The following is a 24,917-nucleotide window of genomic DNA, read 5'->3' on the forward strand; positions in this document are numbered from 1 at the left end:
CATCTCATCCTCTGTCGTCCCCTTCTCCTTGTGCCCTCCATCTTTCCCAACATCAGGGTCTTTTCTAGGGAGTCTTCTCTTCTCATGAGGTGGCCAAAGTACTGGAGCCTCAACTTCAGGATCTGTCCTTCTAGTGAGCACTCAGGGCTGATTTCTTTGAGAATGGATAGGTTTGATCTTCTTGCAGTCCATGGGACTCTCAAGAGTCTCCTCCAGCACCATAATTCAAAAGCATCAATTCTTCGGCGATCAGCCTTCTTTATCACTAAGATTCTGTAACATGGCAAGAAGTTTTGAAAGCATGCTTTTTAGGATTCTTCTTAATTAACAATCTTTGTCCTAGGGTTCCAGCCTCCCAGTGTTCACCTGATGGAGAATGTGGCAGGTGGCCTACCCACTGGGGCAGTGGCTGCTGTGCTGAAGCCCAGTGAGGGACTACCTGAGGGGAGCTTGACAGTGCATGGCTATGACTTTGACCGTGGATTAGACTATCATGCCTTGCTCCAGTCTTACCTCACCACGGGTTTCCAGGCTACCAGCTTTGGGCAGGCTGTGAACGAGATCAACCGCATGGTGAGTAGCCAGGATGAGTCCCGATGGTGAGAAATGTGGTAGATCAGGTGGGAAGGAGGGAAATTGGGTTGGATCTCATAACTGTGGAGTTAGCTTACTGCTTTACTGCAGCACATAGAGGCCTATATAAATTCCTGCATGTACGCTCTTGTGTACATCACAGCATTCTTCTCTGACACCAATCATGTAACTTGCACAAAGAGAGACAACACCCATCTACACATACAGTGCTAAGAGTTAGCCAACACTGAAGTTGACTACTTTTTTTACCCTTTCCCAGCAATATTCCATAGTCCTATTAGCTCTAAGCCTTGGGTGTGAACAGTATTTTATAAGTCCGAGCTGGTATGATGTTCATAAACATCTACACTGATTGACAGGAAAGTCCTACTTTGATTGCATGGATTGAGAACACACAGTCAATACCTACAGTGACTTCAAAAACTGCGGTTTACATTTATCTTCTTTTCTGATAGTCACGTTTTCTGATTTGAAGATAAAGTGGCAAAACCAGTATTTCTCTCCAAATCTGCATATTTTGTGCATTGATGCTTCCCTCAGTTGTCTACAACCATTCACCAGTTTTTGTTTTTGTTTTGCTTCCTTCATATGTCGCTAGCAAACTTCTTGCTGCTTGTACCTAGCTATTTAGCGCAGTGACGTACTAAACTTAGTGGTGCTGCCATTTAATTCAATCCCTGCATTGTGCTGTTGTGCTGAATCTTGATTCAGATAGTTGGGTTCTTCCTTGCAGATAGAAGCGAAGCTGACACCACTGGCCGAGGATGAAGGGAACCATGCCGACCTGAATCCCTGTTCCCGCCACCTAACAGGCTGTACAATCTTCTTGGGCTTCACTTCCAACCTCATCAGCTCAGGTGTCCGTGAGACCATCCGCTTTCTGGTGCAGCACAACATGGTATTGTCCAAACTTGGGAGGTGTTTCCTCCTTCTGTATATCAAGGAAAAATCTTCCTTTTGAGTTACATGGTTGGGAAAGGGGAGAGAAGAATCCCTGGTGTTCTACGCCAATATCATTCTTGTCTCCCTGGTATGTTCTCATGATAAACATTGTATGCCGTCTTCTAATGGGCTGGAGAGAACTTTAAAGGAACTTCCTCTGCCTAAGGGAAAGAGATACTGGCTACTGATGCTTCATTACTTAAATATGGATTAACCCCTTTACAGAACACTGGTCTAAAGATGTTCAAAGCTGCAAGTCTTGGCAAGCACTATAGCTCACATTCTTTGGTTTGTGTAGGTGGATGTGCTGGTGACCACAGCAGGTGGTGTGGAAGAAGATCTAATCAAATGTTTGGCACCCACTTACCTTGGAGACTTCAGCTTGCGTGGCAAGGAACTACGACAGAGTGGGATTAACAGGTACCAGCAGGGGTAGTGGGGAGGGGAAGGATGCGGGTGGTGCTGTTGTCTAAACCACAGAGCCTCTTGGGCTTGCCGATCAGAAGGTTGGTGGTTCGAATCCCTGCGACAGGGTGAGCTCCTGTTGATCTGTCCCAACCTAGCAGTTTGAAAGCACACCAGTGCAAGTAGATAAATAGGTACCGCTGTGGCGGGGAGGTAAACAGTGTTTCCGTGTGCTCCGGTTTCAGTCACAGTGTTCCGTTGCGCAAGAAACTGTTTAGTCATGCTGGCCACATGACCCGGAAAGCCGTCTGTAGACCAGTGTTTTTCAACCTTTTTTGGGCAAAGGCACACTTGTTTCATGAAAAAAATCGCGAGGCACACCACCATTAGAAAATGTTAAAAATTTAACTGTGCCTATATTGACTATATATAAAGTAATTTTCCCACGGCACACCAGGCAACATCTCGTGGCACACTAGTGTGCCACGGAACAGTGGTTGAAAAACACTGCTGTAGACAACACCGGCTCCCTTGGGCTGAAAGCGAGATGAGCGCTGCAACCCCCTAGTCTCTTTTGACTGCACTTAACCATCCAGGGGTCCTTTACCTGTAGTTGGGAGGGCTGACGATCTTATGGCGACCGTTGGGAAACAAGATTGGTGATTTTTTTGTGATCAGAGTAATTGATCCCTCCTGGGTTTCCTCTGATTTCTATGATCCAACCTGTCTCATACTCCGCTGCGGGAAGGGGATTGACTGTATGTTTTACCTTGCGAGGGTGGAAGGAGCAATGTAGGGGCAAAGTCCCTAGCCAGGCTTTACTTCCCAGCTGTGTCCTCCTCTCCTCCAGGATTGGGAATCTGCTGGTGCCCAATGACAATTACTGCAAGTTTGAGGACTGGCTGATGCCAATCCTGGACCAGATGGTGACAGAGCAGGACACAGAGGTGAGAGCTGAAATGTTAGGAATGGTGTGCCTTTGTGCTATTCTTCTTTCTCCACCCCCATGTATACCCCCAATGTGGTAATTGCAAAAGACACTTGAGAGCTGTCTTCCGTGAGTTCTGTCTTCAGCTTTGGAAATGGAAAAACTCATAGCATGCAAGAGGATGAAACAGCAACGGAGGCATGTCTTACTGTATCTAGTGTGTGATCTCAAGGCCATTTCTTCTTTTTCCTGCCAGTATTGTTGGGTTTCTTATCTGCTCCAACATAGAGGATTTTCCCTTTCTTTTTCTTTGAAATCGCGTGTTATTAAGACTGTATAGGTCCACCCCGGATCTTAGTTTCCCCACCAATCTGGGGAGAAGTTGGCATAGTCTGAAGTTGTGGTCTGTCTCCTTGCTTTTCAGGGGGTGAAGTGGACTCCATCAAAGTTCATTGCTCGTCTTGGCAAGGAAATCAACAATCCTGAATCTGTCTATTACTGGGCACAAAAGGTAGTCTGAGGAAGTCTTCTGTGTTTTAAGTTCCATATATCGCCTTTCGTTAAGATTAGCTTCCAGTAACCTGGCTTAAATGCTGCTTGTTTGTCACTTCCTGATGGGATGCCTGGCTTCCACTCTTCAATTATCTGAGGGTCTGTCTTATGCATGTAATATGCCATAGCCTATTATTTTTGCTGGCTTCACAATCCCATTCATTTCCCAGCTGCTAGCCTTGACCCCTAACATCCAACCATTAAGGCATAGTTCTGTGTTGTGCATTTACTGCTTTTCTGCATTTCAAGTCTGTCTCCCACTCCCACGCTCTGCCCTCCCTTCCAAGATATGTTAACTTCTGTCATATGAAATACCCACTTCCGCTTATAATGCTAAATTGTGTTCCCGGCAGAACAGCATCCCTGTGCTGAGTCCAGCGTTGACTGATGGATCCCTGGGGGACATGATTTTCTTTCACTCCTATAAGAAACCAGGCCTTGTGCTGGACATTGTGGAAGGTGAGCTGAGATTTGTGCAACATAAGTACAGTCTCCATGGTTTCTGTTATGTACCTGCCACTGGTTTCTACTTTCAGAGGAAGGGAGACAGCTTGGAATCTTTATGCTGTGTACCAGATATTCTGGGTCTACCCCCCACCCCCAAAAAGCATGACGCTGTTTACCATGCTGCTTGTCTAATACTTAAACTTATCTCTCTCTCAGATCTGAGGCTCATCAATACGCAGGCCATATTTGCCCGGAAAACAGGAATGATACTTGGGAGGGACTTGTCAAGCACACATTGCTAACGCCAACCTCATGGTGAGGCAGATTGTGCAGTAGGAACAAATGCACAGTGCAGAAAAGCAGGGTTTGTTTGTGGTGGAAGATGTTGCAAAACCATGGGATGTGTTTGTGGAACAAAGACGCATGGGTTGAGATGGCATGACGCTGCTCGCTTGCTGGCTTTGGGCATGGGGAGCTAATTCTAGATGCTGTTGAACTTCCATTAGCCTCAGCTGACATGGCCAGTGGTCAGCAATGAATTCATATGCTGCATAAGTCCCGCCAAGCTATATAGGCTCATTGAACTATTGAGCTTTGAGTGGTTCACCTCAAGGCACCCCATGCAACTTTCAAGGGCCTCTCAGGCTGAGCCCTGGAAGTTCCTGATATTTGGGGGAGGGGAGCCTATATTCCAGTGAATGAGTACACATTTTGCACACAGGAAGTCTCAGGTTCGGTTCCTGCCATTTCTTTAAAAGGATCTTGGCCACGGGAAAGAACTCTGTATGAAATCTCATAGTGCTTTGGTGCTAATTGGACCACTCATCTTAAATTGATATGCTTTGTATCCTAGTTTCTCCTTCCTCTCCCCCCCCATTGCAATTAAAAGATCATTAGAATAAAATAAACAGACCACTTGTCTTAAATTGCTAAAAGGTAGTTTTGTATATGCATATGCACTTATCTCCAAGTCCATATGTGGAACAGTTGTATTTGGTATCTGATTTGCTGTGCAAGCAGACCTTTGGTTACCTTTGAGCCAGTTCTGCTCCGTATGCCTGATGTCATCAATTATTGTACCTCCTCAGAGAAACGGTGCTGACTTTTCTGTATACATCAACACGGCACAGGAGTTTGATGGCTCAGACTCAGGAGCTCGGCCTGACGAAGCAGTTTCCTGGGGGAAGATCCGCATGGATGCCAAGCCTGTCAAGGTACATGCAGGGAAAGGAGGGGACTGGCAGATCCTGGTATTTGCAGGGGTGGGACATGGAACTTGCCATCGGCAAGACCGGTGAGTTTAAGAGTAAACAGATGAAAAGCTGTTGAGGAGAGGCACTCTTCAGTATTCTTCTCTTGACAGGTTTATGCTGACGCTTCCCTGGTTTTCCCACTGCTGGTTGCGGAAACCTTTGCACAGAAACCAAATGCCTTTGCTCCAGAGAAGCAAAACGACTAAGCCGCGGACTGCTGCGTGCCCATGTGCTTCTCCCACATACCATTGCAGCTGCTGGCACCTGCACTGAGACTGTTTTGCAACATCTGTTTGGATGAATGGAAGGCAGTCGAACCATTAGCACGACATCATTCTCTTCCATGCTGAATAGAAGCTGAGCCCCAGTCTTATAGTCAGAAAGCAGCGGTCTGTTACTTGTGTGTAATCGCAACCCATCCTCCTCATGAGCTTGCCGAGAGGATAGTGTTTCTGTCTTTTTGCTCTTGTAAATCCTATACACTCTGAGACACTTGGTGATGTACCTGCCTCTCCAGCATGCTGCTTTCGTGATAGTAGGATGGTCCTTGGATTCTGAAGTTGACATTTTTTCCCCTCCCTTTAACAACTGGCCCAGCAGTATCTCTCTGCTCATGGCCTCCCTGCCCACTTCATTTTAATTCTTGGATTTTCTTCTCTGTCTCTTTTATTTACTGATATGACGTGTGTCCATCTGGAATCTGCTTGAGATCCCCCAGCCTCCAAATAAACCACTGTACTGTAGTCTTTAAATGTATGCGAGTGCTTTTGTTTTCGCTAGAGTTGTCATACTGTGCACAAAACCCAACTATTATAGGCCTGCTCTGCTGTGGGCCTTATAACTACAAGGGAAGGCTAAAGAAAATCAAAGCAGTTTGTTTTTTGCTTGGCCGAAATGGGTAGCTGGAATCTTCCCACTGAGGAGAATTTTTATTTATTGAAAGTTGAGCTCCAACTTGGATATACCATTGAAAGAAATGAATTGCATTGCCAGTTGACTTGAGCCTCAAAGGACATTCACACCTGTACATTAATTCAAGTTGACAGTGGAGAAGGGGCTGTAGCTCAGGTGTGGTGTACTTGCTTTGTAACCACAATATCCTAGGTTCGGTTCTTAGCATTTCATTTAAAAGGTTCTGAGATAGCAGCGTTGCCCAAGGACATAGAGTATCACTGTCAGTCCAATTACATGGTAGTGAGAGAAATGGACCAGTGGTTTGTATGGTATGCAGTTTGTATAGTTAGAACTGCATTCATAAATTGGATGCTCATCTAAAGGCATATTGGACTGCAGATTCAGTCTTGTCCGCATTGCATTGTTTCAGTGGAAGGTTTACCCCAACGCACGTCCATATAGGGGATGGATGAAGATGCATATATGAATAAACACCCTAGCACATATTCCATTTAAAACACAGCTGTTTTCTGTCCCTCAGATCTGCACTTAAATGCACAAAACATACCTGGTATTTCTTCCTATAAACATAAAATCATATGCCTGTCGTCACGCAGCCGCCATTTGCAGTGCTGCATCACAGTCCTGGATTTGCATGAAGTGAGAGCAGCATGGGGGAGCCAAGGAGAAGACTGGTTGCCCAATACCAGTTGCCATGGCCTGGTGATGGTGAGGAGAAAAGTGGTTTAGAACAGAAATGGAGAGAGCTGAAAGGAAAATGGCGATTTTAAGCAATGGCCAAGGTCTGAGTAAAGTACCTTAATACAGTTGGAATATTTGCAGGCTCTGCATCCTTTATCTTGTAACGTGAGGCAGGAATGGAAGAAGGAGAAGTTTTGAGTATAGTGAAAAGGGAGAGACACTGAAAGTGGGGAAGTGGCTGATTTGTGGAGAGAAACAGATTTTTAAAAATGGCAGAGCTTTGAGTAGAGAGAGCAGGAAATGTGGGCCTTTAAACAAGGTTTGTGTACCACGAGAAGGAAGTTTGGAAAGGCTCTGTTGTGTTAACTTTGGTATTCGCTTCTGTGTCGTAACCATCTCTGCTATTAGTCCTACGTTTAGAAAAGAACTGTCCGAGTTCCCGCATCCCTACTTTATTCAAACCACTGCTATTTAAAACCACCATTTCCACCCTGACTTTGTGCAAGGCCAGGATTGTGATGTGGAACTAAAAATGTCTAAAGAGAGCTGCACTGTGAAGGTGAAAAACAGAACAAAACAGAACTGCAGAATAGAAGAAAGTAGCTTTATAAATGAGATTGAAAAGGTCAAAAGCAAGCTTAGTAATTGCATAAGTGAGAAGTAAAAAGTAGGGGGTTAATGGTGGATGGCAGGGGTTTGGTGAGCAAGGGCACAACCCTTTGTGTTGCATACTTTTTCATTCATAGCTTTCTGGCTGGGGGTGGGGTTCCAATTTGGGTCAGGACCAGTGCTTTTTTCTGGTGGGAGGCAGGGGTACGCATACCCCTAAACATCTTGTGAATCTTTGTACTTTTGTCCATTTACTGTATTTATTTTTCCCATTTGAACTATAAAATGGTGATTTTCTTGAGTCAAAATGAGAGAACCCCGAAACATTTTTTAAAAGAAAAAAGCACTGGTCAGGACCCCCTGGTTTGAGTAGTTAGTAAGGCCTTTTCCCCAATGAAAACTGCAGCCATAGGGGGCTCGGCCTAGATCCAAGCCACAGTTGGAAGCCCCATCCAGATTGGCACCCCCACACTGATGTGGGAATGAAGGATCTGCCACTCAGGCTTTTTTATAGGTCCCCCCCTTTAAGGATGGGTTAATTTCCTTGGGTTAGATTCAGACTGGGCATGCTCCTTCCTTGTGGGATTCTGCTGCACTGTTGGGAGGGGAAAGACAGAAAAGTGGGTGGGAAGGAGAGGCAGGAGGAGAATAATAAAGATATAAAAGGATAGAGAGAGCCATTGCATTGTCTGGATAGGGCATGTCCTGATTCTCAAAGAGAAATGTTGTTTTTAAATTTTCCCCAGGGGCAGAAGTGAGAGCTGCCCATAGACATAGTGCAGACATCCACAATTTTAATTTATCTGGGATTGGGCACAAGTGTGTACACCCCACCGCCCAAAAAACAGCCCACTGAGGACTAAGCATCTTCAGTGAGCATGGAATGCATTGTGGGGTGTGTGGGTGTGTGTGTGTGTGTGTGTGTGAGAGAGAGAGAGAGGGGGGGGCGGGGAACCAGTGAGGAGACAATAGGAAGGAAAGAGCAGTTAGAACCCTGAATGGAAGCACCCCACGCTGCAAAAATTTGTTGCAGGTTCCCACATATTCTTTTTGCAAAAGAGAAAAGAAAGTCATGCCGAACTTTTAAATTGAGTCTTTATTCATTGATGCCCTTTGTCTGTATTTTATTATACATAAGCTGTACGTATTCTGAGTCTTTGGAGAGCCACTATCATTCACGCACTGAAACCTTTCCTATTATGCACAAGGATGAGCTATTGATTCTTAGCTCAGATGGACAGTATCTGTGTGTGGTCCCCCCCCCTGCCCCCAGTCCTGTTACTTCACACAGTTTTCCCATCTGGTTAGAGATAAATGTTTGTTTAGTCCTGACGGCTGGGTCAATGGAAGCTTCCTATATGATTCTAGGTACAGATATCAGCAGGTAGTAATGTTTCTTACCCACCCACCCCAAAAAATCGATAATATACACAATGTCCCATGCTACCATTTAAAAAAAGCCAGGCACAGGACTGGAGCCATTCCTTAGCCACATACTGTTTCCGTTTTAATATGATTTTTTAAAAGAATTTATTAGATTTTCCAATTAAAAAACCAATTAAAGCCAATACATATAATACATGGTTAAACATTCCAAACTCCCCCCTCTCCCACTGAGGGGAGTAACAACACACAAACCCCCCTCACAGAGGTAGCAAAATCATTTAACATTTAACCACATATTTTCCAAAACACGACATAGAGCTGACCCTCCTCCCAGGCCAGTCAATTAAATTCCAATCTTTACTTCTTACAATGACTTCCTCATTCCCCCCCTTACTGATTTCCAAATTATCACATAGTTCCAGATTTTTTCCCTTTAACTCTAATTTAAAATCCATCTCATCATTTTACCTATTAAACATTTATCTACCTCCGCCTCAAAATACTTCTGTATTTTCTCATTATCTTAACCAAAATTTTCCATATTACTCATACACCTCCCTCCCTTGTGGTTCCAGAGTTTATCTTTCAAAGCATTGTCCGTTATCGCAGTGTCCATATCCAATTGTCATAACCATAATGAAATCGTTTTAATATGATTTTGATACCTCCGCCAAATATTGGGCTTTTCTTCACACTCAAGTGTCACAGAAGAGTAATAATGCCCACACTTCACCCTCAGCATTGGGCTTTCAGTGTCTGTAACACTTTCTGGGTCATTTACAATTTTTTCCTTTGAAGTGTTTATTTCACTCATCTTCCAAAAATATTTTCACCCAGAACCAGCGTTCCACTTAAGATCTGTGAAGCTGCAGCAATAAACCCCACGTAGACAGAAATTCCAACAAGTTGTTCTGTTGGAATGGGAGGCACTCCCAAAACCTCAGGAAGCTGAATTCCTTCGTTTGTTAATATAGAATGCTGATTCCACGAAATGGAAACGAGTACAAATGTACCTGCTGCCAAGTCCATAATTGCTCCAATGGAAAAGAAGGTAGCGATGAAATCATCGTGTTTTGCAGGCTTAAAGATGTTATATAGCGCAAAGGCCATACAAAAAACAGTCACCGCGTTGGCAATTGAGGCCAATGGCATCAAGTCCTGGGCAAGGATTATTTCAGAGGGTAGGGATTCCTCATCATTTAATGGTATGCATATAATGTTGTGATTCTATGCATGGAAGAGCGCCCCAGATCCCAATCCCTACAATGCCAGGTTTGTTGCTGCCCAGGATGTTCTCAACCTGCCACACTCTCCATTCAATATTGGCTGTGAAGCAGATGCTCATAATGCGGCCGATAAGAGCCAGGACAAAGGCACCCAGTTGAAAACAGGATACCCTGCACAACAGCCGTACCAGAAAGGAGCCATAATGTGCCTGGGGTGGAACTTTAGCTTTGGTACTGGGAAGGCTGGCGATAGAAGGCATGCTGGAGAAAAACACAGACAAAAGATAAACCGTTAGATACTTAGGCACAGTATCATATGGACATCTCCTAAAGTTTGAGCAATAGCGATCTTTAGCTAAAACATGCCATTATTCTAGGACAAATTCTGCATTTTGCCCCTTGAGACGTAGGAATGGAAAAGTCTGCTCAACCTGCAATCATAGGTGCCAGGAATCAGATTTCCCCAGGGGTGAAGAAATTGCACAACCGCACAACTCCTTTTGTTGCATGGACCCTCTTCATGCAGATAAGGGGGCTCTTGTCCCGTCCACTCCTCCTCTGCATTCCTTTGCTCCCCTCCCTGCCCTCCCCATTGTTAAAATGTCCGGCATGATGATCCAACCAAAGTTATGCATTCTACCCTTGAAAGAAAGTTTGGTGCAACAGGCCAATACAGCTACTGTTCCTGTTCAGGAAAGAATCCTTCCTGACTTCAGTCCTCATTCTCTCTCTCTCTCTCTCTCTCTCTCACACACACACACACACTACCAATTAGCTCTCAGACAGAACAAAAGGAACTAAAAGTCAATTTGATCTTATCTGAGAAAAACTGCTATGTTGATTGGGAACTGAGGAGTGCTGCATATATGCACCTACACAAAATCGGTTCTTTATCCAGCCTCTGTTACACAAGAGCTTTTTTCAGGGCTTTCTCTATGGAGTGTCTGACCTCAGAGAAGACCTGAGCAGGGGCATAGCAAGGGAGGGGCGGGGGGGCGGGCCGCCCCGAGTAGCGCCCTGGGGTGGGGTGACACTCGCTGCGCCCTCCAGCCAGCGGGGGGGGGAGCCGCTGAAAGGGGGCTTTCCCCCTTTCAGTGGCTTTCCCCCCCTCTGGTTGGGCTCCCTGAGTGGACCCAGGGAATGGAGAGGGGCGGGCCAGCGAAGAGGGCTGACACCGTCCTCGTGGCCCACCCCCTCCTCTCCATGCCCCGGCAGCCAGCGGCGAAAGAAGCTTCTTTTGCTGCTGGCTGGGCTCGCTGAGCGGAGCCGGGACATGGAGAGGGGCAGGCACAGCGAGGAGGGGCAACAAAGCGTGATGCCCCTCCTCTCTGGCCCGGGTGGTGGCGTCGCTCCGTGCGCTGCGTCATGACGTCATGACGTCATGCGCACAGAGCGACACCCCGACACCCCCAGGGGTGCCATTGGGTTGCTGCCCACGGCAGCCAAGCGGCTCGCGACGCCCCTGGACCTGAGCAGACTGAAGCTGGTCTGAGCACCTGTAGCAAACTGCTCCTTGGAGTTCTGAGGCAGTTAGAATGCAGCTTGCTTTGAACGCTCAGAACGACACAATCATAACTCCAGGGCAATGGTCATTTGGAACATTTGGCAACTGCTTGGAGGCAGTATACTTTTGAATACCAGTATGATTCTGGCACTTTTAAAAGACACTTTTGTTATGTATTGAAGTTCTCACCCTGGCCACCAGGGGTATTGTGTATATAGTTTTCACTCAGGTCCACATCAGTAATTTTGTCGGGAAACCCTGGGTTGTTGTTGTTACAATGTTGTCAGCTGGCTGCCTATAAAAGCAGGCCGGCCTGACCTGTTTGTTGTTCAGTTCAGTTCCAGCTTACTTATAAAGAGCTACTTGGAGAAATCTCTGTGTCGTCTATGTCCACCCCACCCCCCCCTACTTAATAACTTTTTTGTTAGATGTAAGCTTATGCAAGATTGGGTACAAAATGTGGAAATAAAACACTCCAAGCTGCCAGTTCCAAAGGAATGAGCGAGCAAGATTTGAAATTAACGAATAGACAAATAAACAAATATTTGAGTTGTTTCCATTGGGTTTGAACACCACTTTGAATTACAGCAACTTGATTCAGTAGTACTGGTGGATCTGACTAGAATTTCCAAGACATAGCTGGGATTCAGCCACCGGAAACAGTGTCTGAGTAGAAAATTGTGTGGACAGACGGAGTCCCCCCAACCCCAGGTGACCCCACAAGCAGATTAATGACTCAAGACAACGTTGCTATGGATTAAAATTGGCCACAACTTTATTACGTTTCAGATGTAGGGAGACCTTGGCTCAGGCATTGGGCATGTTATCCTTCCCAGTCCCCAGCCGGGGATCTGGGAGACATCAGGGGTTATCCAGAATGTGTGGGGATTGGGCTGGCTCTGGAGAATATATGTTCAAGCAGAAAGCCCCCTCTCCCATTTTGCTGCCATCACAGGCAAGTGCAATGGACAGCCTCTTGCGTATAGCCAATGCCTCCCCTCAAGACCCCCTTAACAGGGAGCCCTGGGATCACGCAAGCACGGGGGGCATGGTTCACCACTTACGCCCCCCTCCCCATTAGGACGATAGACTAAAGGATTCTGCCCAACGCCTGAAACCGTCAAAGTCTGTGACGTTTTGCTACGGAAAAGGCAAAACCTGCCAATGCAGGAAAATTCGTTTCCGCCCTTCAACAGCGGCTCTGATGTAGCAGCACCTGAGTACCTGTGGAGAAGAGGTTAACCTGCAAAGAAGGCTTAACTGAGGGAGGGCGGGTGGGAGAAGCTGGAGCCAACTGATGCTTCACAGGTAAGATTTACCTTCTGTTGTGTTAGCAGGGCGGTCCCTTCCCCTACCTGGCGATTAATCCATTTTGTATTACTTTCTATGGGAAATCACAGATTGGTTTTTTAGAACACTTGGTTTTGGAACAGGACTTGGGACCGGATTAAGCTTGAGAACCAAGGTAACACTGTATATGCATTCCGATGCACCCCTTACCATAGTATGTGCTTTTCGTACACAGTACTTTGGCATGGCAAAATTCAGATAAGTGCAAATTTCAATGGGCGACTGTGTTTCATGGCACATCCCCCCCCCCCGAATGCGTAGATTAGGTAGCCTCACCTTTAAATGAGGACTGGTTCAAAATTTTGCCCGTTCCTGTTCTGCTCTCAGGTATTTCCAACTCTCATGGCAATCAGTCGAATGACGATATGCTTGTTGCGTGTCAGATCCCAAGTCTGCTATCATCAGTGTTGGGGACAGCAGGGATTACTGAATATGCGATGATGATATTCTATTGAAACTTGGTCATAATTAACTCGGGCTGCAATAACCCTTAACCTGCAACTTTACTCATAGATTAAGAGCACCCTTAGAGAATGTTTCTCCACCTTTTCCTGCATTTTACATCTTGCACCAAGGTCTCATCTCCTTCATTTTAAAGTGGCTCTACACTACATTAACCTTATCCCCTTGGTTCCTCTAAATAGTTGTAGAAGATAATTTCCTGTTCTTCATAACCTTCTTAGCTGTCCTGCTCTGTACTTACATATTTGTGTCAGCAATTAAACTCTTACATGCCCTCATTAATGCACTGACCTTGTCTCCATTCCTCTATCCCTCACTTCAATTCTGCTATTTGGTTAATAACATATGGCTCTATTGTCATTATCATATGACTCCCCTTAATCCCTCAAGTAGGTACAGGTGTGGGTATATTCTTCCCACTGCCCCACCCCTGTTGCAATGAGACCCACTGAACTTCTGTGCCATGTCTTTGAAACAACAGTTCCTCTTAACTCTCACGATAATTCCGAAAAGGAAGGCAGGTGGAAAAAGACCTCACTTTAAAAATTCCAAGCAATGTATTTACTTTTATCTCACAACGGCTATCATGGCACGGCTTTGTCAACTGCCGACAACGCAAGATGAATAATACATTTTGCAAACAACAGGAACCTCCATTGTGCAAATAAATTATTCCAAATAAGACACATGTTAGCCAAGTATACGTCGGTGGGCTCGATAAGAAAAATAACTAGAGGAATTAAATGACCTGTCTACAGGAGGGCGGGCAAGGTAGTTTGAACTGTCTCTTCTAGTTTTAAAATTTATGAACCAGTGAAGTTGTGCCTCTCGCCCTCATACGTGATCATATTCAACAGAATCCAAGAACAACACTTGCATAAACACACACGTCCATAGACTACCTTTCTGGGTCTGAGCTACTGAAGATTCCTGAAGAGCTTAATTTCAAATGGACTTAAGTCAATTTTGGCCAAGATTCCATTTGGAAGAAAATTATTTCTGACTAGGGCTTGCTAACACAGTAACTTAGAACATCATAAAACAATGCACATTTGACCTCCACGCCCCGCCAAAAAAAGTTTTGCCACACGCAAAGTCATTTTATGCATCTGAGTTACTTCTTGCCATGTTGCCCATCAATCAAATATGTGCCATGGCAAATCAAGCTAACTGCCAGTGTGCATCAGGACAACTGAATGATTAATTAGTGGTTTTAATTAAACTCCTTTGCGGCAGTATAGTGAAAATTAATCTGAATGACAAGATGGAAGCCTACCTGGGAAGCGTTAAATATTGTTGCAATGATAAAGTCAGGCCTGTTTTCATTTCAGGTTTTCTCTTTTAGTTTCTTCTGTGGCACTGATGGTTAGAAGATAGCTGAGGAATGAAGCAATACTAGCTTTTGATGGCTGGTGGCTACTAGCTGGAGAGGAAAATAGAGCAGGAGTTCCAAAATTGTGGTCTGTGGATCACCAGAAGTCCATGAGTTTCATTCAGGTGGTCCTAGACTTGTCTGCTTTAAATATTCATATTGGTTTTAAATTGTATGTTCATTGTTTCTTTTATTTCTTACATTGCAGTACAATAAATTTCTGATATAAGAAATACAACAAACAAGGGTCCACAAGCGAATGTATATTTGGAAACACTGGGATAGATGAGAGCATTTGATTTGAGCCAGCAAATCTGTTTTTACATGTATCTGCTAATAAAAATACATTGAGACTTCATGAGAATGCTTCTTGGAAACAGGGTGCTGGTTTAAAAACAAAATGTCTGTCTAATTATCTATCTGAAGTATCTAAAGACGTGTGCATGCACACGAAAGCTCATACCAAGAACAAACTTAGTTGGTCTCTAAGGTGCTACTGGAAAGATTTTTTATTTTTATTTTTTATTTTGTTTTGACTATGGCAGACCAACACAGCTACCTACCTGTATCTATAATTATCTATCTGTTTCTCTGATACTTAAGCTAGACACCTGTTAAAGGAATCTACCAGCCCAAAGCTTATTCCTCACAAGAAAACTGACCCATGTGAAAGAGTTCTCCAAGGAAGGGAGGAGTGAAAGAATATTAGTCACAAATAGGGTAACTGACAAAGAGGCATTGCAAAAACCATACACAAAGTTGTTCGGCTTTGCAAAAAAGTCAATTCAGACAACTCCAGTTTGCTTGTGGTTTTCGTCCATACCTGCACTGATCTTCCTGGGATTGATGCAAGATTCATAGTTCTGTCATCCATTTAGCATACTTAATCATTCACCACATTTAAATCAAATCCCATAGATTTGTTTAATCAAACAAAGTACACTTTATTTACCCAATTCTCTCTTGCGAAAAGACAAAAGCAGAATTTGACGAGGAACACATGCAATTCGCTTACTTAAAACAATTAGCACTGGAAATTTGTTTACACCAAAGATTGAACAAATTGCTTGAAACAATGTGCATGCCGACTTTCTCATTTACACTAATGGGCTTGCATTTGTAGCTCTGAAAACAAAGTCTGATGGATTTCATAACATCTATGTGCCTGGTGTGTATCCCGTCTACTCTCCAAAGAACTTGTTTTATTCTCACATATAGGTGAGATGTATTAGTCTGAGATATGGCGACTGGCCCACAGTCAGAGACAGCAACTTGAGCAGAAAATTGCCGGGGGGGGGGGGGAGATGCACAAATGGTGTCCATGTGACACAGGGAGGAGCCAAGGGTGGAGTCAAATTTGGCAGCAGCACAGCTTCAATGGCTGGTGGCTCCTCCTCTCTGGCACTCAGCCTCCTCCTCCTCCTCCTGCCTCCACTGTCTGGGGGCAGCTTCCCCTCTACAGCAGCAGCAGGGGGAGGAGGACCTGCCAGCCACAGAATCTGCACCACACTTGGCTCCGCAATCAACCTCCTCCTTCTCCTCCTGCTGCTGCTACTGGCCTGGGCTGCTTCTGCTGCTAGGAGAAGAAGAAGAAGAAGAAGAAGAAAGAAGAAGAAGAAGAAGAAGAAGAAGAAGAAGAAGAAGAAGAAGAAAGAAGAGTTTGGATTTGATATCCCGCTTTTCACTACCCGAAGGAGTCTCAAAGCGGCTAACATTCTCCTTTCCCTTCCTCCCCCACAACAAACACTCTGTGAGGTGAGTGGGGCTGAGAGACTTCAAAGAAGTGTGACTAGCCCAAGGTCACCCAGCAGCTGCATGTGGAGGAGCGGAGACGCGAACTCTGTTCCCCAGACTACGAGTCTATAGCTCTTAACCACTACACCACACTGGCAACTGGAGGAGTTGCCAGCGGCACAATTTTGCACTGAGCTTTTATAGTTTTTATCCTGTAGTGTTTATTTTTTAACCTTATAGATCCAGCCCTGGTCTAACACTATAGCCCATTGAAATAATGAAAGTGATATGAAAAGGAAATGATACTTACTTGATGTATAATCATATAACCTCATTGCAGCCAAATCCAAACAAAAGTTCAATAATCAGCATTGTCTAACCTCCCTGAGAAATTTGTGCAAACAGATCAGGATCAATAAACAGGTCATTTGGAAGTGACCGAAGTTTAACTTCTGTTGAGCTGCCTTCAGAACACATTTTTTTGAAAGCAACAGGGCTTTCAAAATTCTTCCTTCCTTCCTTCCTTCCTTCCTTCCTCCCTCCCTCCCTCCCTCCCTCCCTCCCTCCCTTCTTTATTTAAAATATTAAGTGTTCATCTGTTTCTTGACCATACTGGAAACATTTATTCTTCTTTTCACTTCTCATAGACCATCTTCTTTTAGACCACACATAAATATATCTGTAAGAATTGTAGCAATAAACTTCATTGGGTGGCCATTCTATATGTCATATTTTCCTTTGCAAGGAAAATTTCTGTTTACAATCTCTATTTAAGAGGCATGTTTATTTTGCTCAATCAATCAATCAATCAATTCATGGAGGATCTATGCTTCATGTTTGATGGTGCTAATTCTTCCTACACAGATGAGTGCAGAATAAGGATGCATGTAATAAGATGAGTGCAGAATAAGGATGCATGTAATAATGCATTACAAAGGTTGTCCATACATGTCAATTGTTCCTGGGTGAATAACACAGAACAGAAGACCATCACTGAGCTTGTGAACTGGAAGCATTCCTGCATCAGCATGAGAAGCCCATCAGATGCTCCCTTCTGGTCTTTCTCTAATTACTCTCTTTCTCTCTCGTTACTTAGGAAATGGCTGTAGCTCAGTGGTAGACCATTTACTTTCCCCACATAAATTCCCAGTTTAATCTCCCAGCATCTCCAAGTAGGGCAAAACATTTTCTGTCTGTCACAGTCAGTTTTCTCTTATCCCATCAAAACTCATGATCTACAACCACTCGGACTTCCCACTTCCCATTTCACTATATTCTCTGAAATCTTCTTTCGATAAGCTTTGCCCCCTTGACCTCCAATCTCCCATTTGCTCTTCAGCTTGTCTGAGGCATCCATGCTGAATATTTATATTCACCCATGGCATACTGCTGTAAGTTTTATAAGTGTTTTAGGGGAGAAAATCCATTGCAGTAGTAAAGGTTAACTCAAGAATGCAGATCCTGTGGACTTTTAAGTTCAGCTGGGCACCAGCACCCACCTTGGTTTAAGACAGTCTCAACCATCATGGCCAACGATCAGGGATGATGGTAATTTTGGTCCAACAACTTCTGAAGAGCCACTGGTTCCCCATGTCTGGGGTAATGGATAATTTTCTGGTTGATCAACAAAATGTTAACACTCACACTCACTAGAAATCACTGTGTTAACCAGGCACTAAAAGCAATAATGAAATTTGTCTTCTTCAATAGCAAGCTTGGCTCGATCAAGGCATTTTCAAACTCTTGCAATTACTGAATTCACAAGGGTTGTTAGTTTATTTCCTGGACTTGCCAAAAACAAAACAAAACCCACCTTCATGTTGCTAATAGTAAACGTTGGCCCTACAGTCACTTTGCACGGGATGCGTGTATAATTTCTGAAACGTCCGAACTGGTTAAATTCAAGTTAGTGTGATCATTTCCCATCCTGAAAACAACAGCAACAAGAAAACTGTATTACCACTAAGTGGACATTATTGTCTCTGAATTGGGTCTCAAATGTCTTTCATAGACTGCAGAATCGAGGCAACTCCCACCCCCACCCCCACCCCCTGTAAAGTGGAAAGAGGCACTTAACTCTATTGTTTACTTCATGCTTGATTTCAGACTTACTAGTACAGCAAAAGGTATACCTGAGAATTCACTGGTTCCATTCTGTACAAGTAAAACGAAACAATTTTGATAGGTTTGCTTCCTGGAGAGTTGGAAAGCTAAAGGCTACTCTTACACAAATGGAACACTAAGATAATTTTGGAAAGATGTCAAGTAAAGAATCACAACCTATAAATTTTCACTTGCTCACTTGGTGCTTGGTTACTTTTTGGTCCGGTAGGTTCTAAATAAGATGCATGTGGCTTGGATTCAATGTGTGGCCTTGGTTGCTAAGCAACTGGTTTTATGGGCCTAGAAATCCCACTCTCCACCTGATATTGATGAATGGGTAGCAGAACTCCAAGAATTGCATCTCGATAGTGCGTGACATATATACAAAAGGACACCTTCCACTCATTTAATGCCGCATGGCATGCCTTTCTGGAGCACTTTGACTGTAGTCATAATATCCAAAAATTGTAACTGTTGCCTTGACAAACACAAAAATCAACACGTCCCCATTCTTTCCTTTCCAACTCTTGCCTCCCTTTCATCTTCATCTTGTTCTTTATCTACTTATTTCTCTCACTGGAAACAAGGCTTTATGTTTGAACACCACATTTCGAACTGGGAACAGGTGTGCCAACTCTATAGGGCAGAGGTGTCATCAGCTCCTCAATATTCTTTAGTAGGGGGCTATGCCCCCCCAAATATGGGGCAAAGGAGGCTGTACCGCCGAGCCAAGTGCGACATCTTCGCCTCATGGTGGCACCTATGACTGGGAATCAGCCAGCTGAGATGGAGATCTACTGCACCCTAAACTGCTTATCCTTGCAGATCTTGCATTCCCCCCTTTTAATAAGCCAAATATTCTTCTGCCTTATATTTCTCTATGGTCTGTGAGCTTCATTCAGGCAGCCTGTGGCCTCTTCGCATTTAATATTCATATTGATTTTTAAATGTATGTTTCATTGCTTCTTTTATTTCTTATATTGCATTTAATTGCATTGCAACGTGAATGCAAATTGCAATGCAGTAAAACACAATAGAAGAAGCAATAAAATACAATTAACAATCATTCAGCAGTTATCACAGCACAGCACACTTGCTACAACAGGCAGCTGTTGGGGGGGGGTGACATTAGGAGGTTCAAAATCCTCCACAATTTGGAAGTTGTCAGTGGGGAAGTTTGGGGACCACTGCCCTAACCTATTTTCCCAGTACAATTATATAGTTTTTGGACAAGTTGCTTCAACGCTTGAAGCGTTCACCGTAAGAAATTTTGCTGCTTACATTCTCTGGAATTGCAATACTTTACTAGGCAGCACTAATTCAACACATCAGTTTGCATCTACTTGGTGCTGGCTTTAGAACTAAAAGCATTCATAAAACACTTGGTTATTAAAAGAGCCCAAAAGGGAACACACACAAAAGAGAGAGAAAGGGGTTAATAATATGATCGGAAAGAGCAGGAGTATAAGAATATCATGCAAAAGAAGACACAATAATGCTGAGCTGGCTTATTAGCACAATAATTGGTCTCTTTTAAATACACATGGAGCTCTAAGGAGACAATTTTCCGTCATTTATCTCCACGCCGCATACGTATCATTATATCTCCCTGAATAAAAAAGATTGGCATGAATTATGGAGATCCTTGATTGTGTTATCAAGCACGCTTGTACCTTGATAATAGCCGTTTGAGACTTTGCTCTCTGGGACGCTACCCTATGCAGCATTTTCTCAGCCAAGTTTGCAATTTGTAAAGGGAATAAATAACGGAGGCTGCTTTACAAAAGTTAAAGGATTAGGGCCAGATGAGTCATGAGTGGAGTTCCGCTCATAAGACTCTCCTGTGATGGGTAGCGGGGATGACGTTTTTCACCATTTTCTCCTTCCCCAGTCAGCATATTGCACCCCTGGGAAAGCTGCTCTGGAGGGCTGAGGGGAAAGTGGGGAGGGGAGCTTCTGTGGGGGAGGCATAATGGTACAAAATTATTAGTTTTAAGGGTCTGGACCAGGGTTTCTCAAACCTAGGTCTCCTCTAGCTCTTTTTGGACTACAATTCCCATCATGCTAACCACTGGTCCTGGAAGCTAGGGATGATGGGAGTTGTAGTTCAAAAACAGCTGGAGACTCAAGTTGGGGAAAACCTGGTCTAGATTATGGACGTTTGCTGTTGGTTGGAACGAGCATCAATCTCAATTGCTGTTGAAGCACTACTGTGGGTGGACAAAAATTAAGGGGCTGCAATGGGTAAAGATGTCCCTCCACCGGGCTCTATTCTTCTACTCCTTCTCCTTTGGCGATCACTCATAGCCGAGTAAGATTATTTTCCATGAACACGGTCTTAGAAGTGTGCATGAACACGAAAGCTCATACCAAGAACAAACTTAGTTGGTCTCTAAGGTGCTACTGGAAGGATTTTTTATTTATTTTTTTGACTATGGCAGACCAACACGGCTACCTACCTGTAATGGTCTTAAGAGTGAGTCTGTGACTGTGGAGCCCAATTCTGAATCCACACGTCCTTCCACAGTGGGACACAGGTTTCTGGGCGGGAGTTGATCACAGTGAGGGTTTGCCAAACATGATTTCCTCTCAGCACGTTTCTCCCTTTGTCCTGAGTTTGAGTGTCTTCAAAGCCCATGACACCTTTGGTAAAGGCTGTTCTCCAATTGGAACGCTCACAGGCCAGTGTTTTCCAGTTGTTGCTGTTTATACTACATTTTTAAAGAATTGCCTAGCCCTAGAGGGAGTCACACTGGCATCACTCCACCAGCTCAGATCTCCTCAGCAGAAACACCAATGGTGATAAATGACACACAGTGGGAATTATTTAAGTAGAGTTTTCATTGAAACAAATAAAAACTTTTATTAAGTTTAAAATAAACTTCTTAAAAATAGATCACATATAGAATACAGGCTCTTCTCTATAGGCCTACTGGCACACACTCTGAGAGAAACTAGTCACCACAGTCAAGGTAAGTAACTTACATAGCACTGAACAACAGTTACAGACTAGAATGGCAGTTATGGCAGACTCCAACAGCTGTTCCTGCTCTCATGCGTCTTTGTCACATGACAGTAACACATGGAAAACCCCATCATGGGGAGGGTCAGAGGCAGCTCAGGATCCAGTGGATCTCAAGCTCTCCCCACTGCCATCACTGGACAGCATCACTGATGCAGTGCCAGCTCACATCGATTTGCCTGACACTCAGGACAATGTTAGCAGCAGTGCCTGGCTTGGGTTTGGATTATCCTGTTATCAATGGGGAGGAAATTAGTAAGAGAGGACAATTTTCACTATGAGATAAAGATGCATTGAGGTTATTTGTTGTAAGACATGGCTAACAAATGCCCTGTCTGTCCCATCTCAAGAGGGGTTGTTGCTGCCAACAACATATATTTCCAGTTATAGATGTTGTTTAACGTAATTTGGAATTTTTGTATTTCTGTTGTTTGGCTTTACTATGAATGTAAAAAAGTAAAAACTTATTAAATATTTGATTTTTTTACAGATAGTTGTAACTGTTAATGAATTACAATCCCGCCAAGTGTCCCTATTTTCCAGGGACAGTCCCGGATTTACAGAAGATGCCCCAATTTCTGATTTGATCCCAGAATGTCCTGCTTTTCCTTAGGACTTCCCTATTTTTGTTGGAGAAGTCTTGGAGGGTATGGTAGGATGTCCCCATTTTCATCAGAGAAATGTTGGAGAGCATGGAATTATTTGACCCCCTGAGACATCTGAAGGCAGCCCTGTATAGGGAAATTTTTAATTGTTCGGTGTTTTATTATGTTTTTATATATGTTGGAAGCCACCCAGAGTGGCTGGGGCAACCCAGTAGGATGGGCACGGTATAAATAGTAAAATTATTATTATGGAATAGGATGTCCCCATTTTCATCAGAGAAATGTTGGAGGGTATGGAATTATCTTCTAATGTTGCAATAATATGTATTCTGTTCTGACATTATGAGATGCTTGGAATGTGATTTACCATAAAAAGCAGCATACAAATTAACTGATGACTAACAATTGCAAAACCAGGAAAGAAACAATGCACAATATTATGCATACAGTCATACATCGGGTCACAGCCGCTTCAGGTTCCATTTTTTCAAGTTAAGAACGCGGCAAACCCAGAAGTGTTTACTTCCGGGTTTCGTTGCACATGCATGCGCAGAAGCGTTCTGCGCGTTTAGCGCATGCGCAGTAGCACTAAATCGTGCCGCTCACATGCACACAAGTGCTCGATCGTGCCGCACACATGCACAGAAGTGGCGCTCTGGTTGTTGACTTTCCGGGGTGCAAATGGCACCCCGAAACGGATTAAGTCCGCAACTAGAGGTACCACTGTATAGGATTTATACCACTGTATAGGATTTATACCACTGTATAGGATTTAGATACCTCATAAGGACTACCTAGGGGAAAGATTCATATTATAATTGTACAGTTTTCACTAAGTAAAGCTGTAATTTGACCTTCCAGTGGTATATGACTTATAGATTAAAAAGGTCCTTGAAAATCAAATACTGTACAATTAACTGTTGGAAATGCCAAGATGATTATGCAGACTTCCCACACATATAAGACAAATCTTTTCATGCTCAGATATATTGGAATCAAATCACTGAGGTTTTCCCCCACCCACCCATATACTGTAATAGTTTAAAGTATAAAGCGCAAGCGTTTAACAGTGTTACCGAACATCTTTGAACAAGGACAGGTAACTAACTATAGGATTATTACTTCAGAAAAAGCTAATTGCTGCTAAAATCACCTGAGCCAGGCATTAGAAAACAATGACTGTTCCAACAAGTTTGAAGTGGCTAATTATGGCACTGGAGATTAAGGAAACTGATATATTTATGGGGTAAGTGGATCAGTGGAATGGGTTACCTGTTTTAAAAACTTCATGTGTTCAAGGCTGTGTACACACCGTATATTAAAAGCAACCCCAGTCCCAAAACCTTGGGAAGGGTAATTTGTTAAAGGTAATGGCAATTGTAGCTCTGTGTGGGGTAAACTATAGTTCACAAGATTCTTGAGGGAGGGTGATTTGAAAGTCCTTTAAATATATGTTGGAGACATAGGCTGGATGCTAAGCCCTTTCATCTCAGCCGCATGACCTGGAAACCTGACGTAAAACATTGTAAAAGGGTAAAAGAGTATTGGGAAATGGTCCATAATGAATTGGAGAAAAAAAATGTTTTAAAGTATTCCCCCCCCCCAAAAAAAAACCCCAGAGTCCTTTCTGTTGGGGATAATTCAGATGGAAATTCCCAGGTGTCAAAAAAGGTAGATAGATAGATTTATTGTTACGGTTCTCAACCAGCACACACATATCCATAAAAAACAATCCAAAATGCATGCTAAAATATGAACTATAAATATAAACTTTAAACTTTAAATTTTTTAGATAAAAGCAGATATCACTACTTTAAAAGGTGGGCTACAGCTGGTTATAGCACTGGTTCGTCTTTAGCTCTGTCCTGAAGTTGTGTGGGTACTGCGGACTAAATCGGACCGAATTTTTATGGCTCTAGCACAGAACCTGGCTACCTTTGCTGTCACATTAGCGTTAGCATCTGAGAGAAGCCACTCTATATAGAAATTGTCCGAGCGTCCAGGTATCTCAGCCAGCATCGAGTGGATAAACTCGCCTCGCATCTCCTCGTGGAAGCAGCATCGCAAGAGTATGTGGTATGTGAGGGTGATCTGGCTGCGACATGTGTCACCCCATTGATCGCCAGGGTTGATTCGGCTGATCTGGCTGGCTAGGCGGGTGTCCCCTTCCTCCCTCACCGCTCCATGTGCGTCCTTCCCGAAGCTGCGCGCTCGGTGGAAGAGGATGACCATCCCAGATAGAAGGAGTGTACCGTTCTTCGGTCAAGGGTATACGATAGCTGCGCTCCCCTGCTAGAACCTCCTCAAAAAAGGTTATTTATGTATGCTACTACTGCGGCCCATGTTTTGTTAGCCCCCAAATGGAAAGCGAACGAGGTCCCAACCAAAGAAGAATGGCAAACTTAAGTTGACAGAATATGCAGAACTCACAAACTTAACATGTACAACAAGAGAACAAGAAGAACATACATTTAGAGAAGATTTGAAAACGTTAATTGAATATATGGGTAATAATTGTGTACAGCTGAAAACGCTGGCAGCATTAAGATAAATTCAACAGCAATAATGGAATACTGAATAGTATAGTTTTTGTAAAATATGCAGGAATTTGCGATATGTAAAATGAACCATGGAAAGAGAAGAAGGGAAGCCATATATATCTTAAGGATGTAAAAATGAGTACTTTAAATTGTAAAACTGAAAATCCAATTAAAAAATATATATGCAAAAAAGAGAAAAGAAACCTGACATAAAATAAAACACTATTTTGAAGGAATATTTTTCCTCTGCCAGGCTTAGTCATGCAGCAGTAACCCCACTTCTGAAT

At 43.6% G+C, this 24,917-nt stretch overlaps 1 protein-coding gene across 1 annotated transcript; it reads left to right on the forward strand.

The window, feature by feature from the left end:
• Positions 1 to 343: 343 nt before the first annotated feature.
• On the forward strand, positions 344 to 5,864 carry DHPS (deoxyhypusine synthase). The gene is given in 10 exon segments (XM_033147875.1): positions 344 to 573; positions 1,328 to 1,492; positions 1,835 to 1,956; positions 2,792 to 2,888; positions 3,294 to 3,380; positions 3,775 to 3,880; positions 4,085 to 4,139; positions 4,141 to 4,183; positions 4,957 to 5,082; positions 5,232 to 5,864. Coding segments are annotated over 10 exon segments (1,101 nt in total). The 5' UTR covers positions 344 to 369; the 3' UTR covers positions 5,328 to 5,864.
• The last annotated feature ends 19,053 nt before the right edge of the window (positions 5,865 to 24,917 follow it).

The sequence above is a fragment of the Lacerta agilis genome, chromosome 4, assembly GCF_009819535.1.
Source record: "Lacerta agilis isolate rLacAgi1 chromosome 4, rLacAgi1.pri, whole genome shotgun sequence".
Taxonomy (NCBI): domain Eukaryota; kingdom Metazoa; phylum Chordata; class Lepidosauria; order Squamata; family Lacertidae; genus Lacerta; species Lacerta agilis.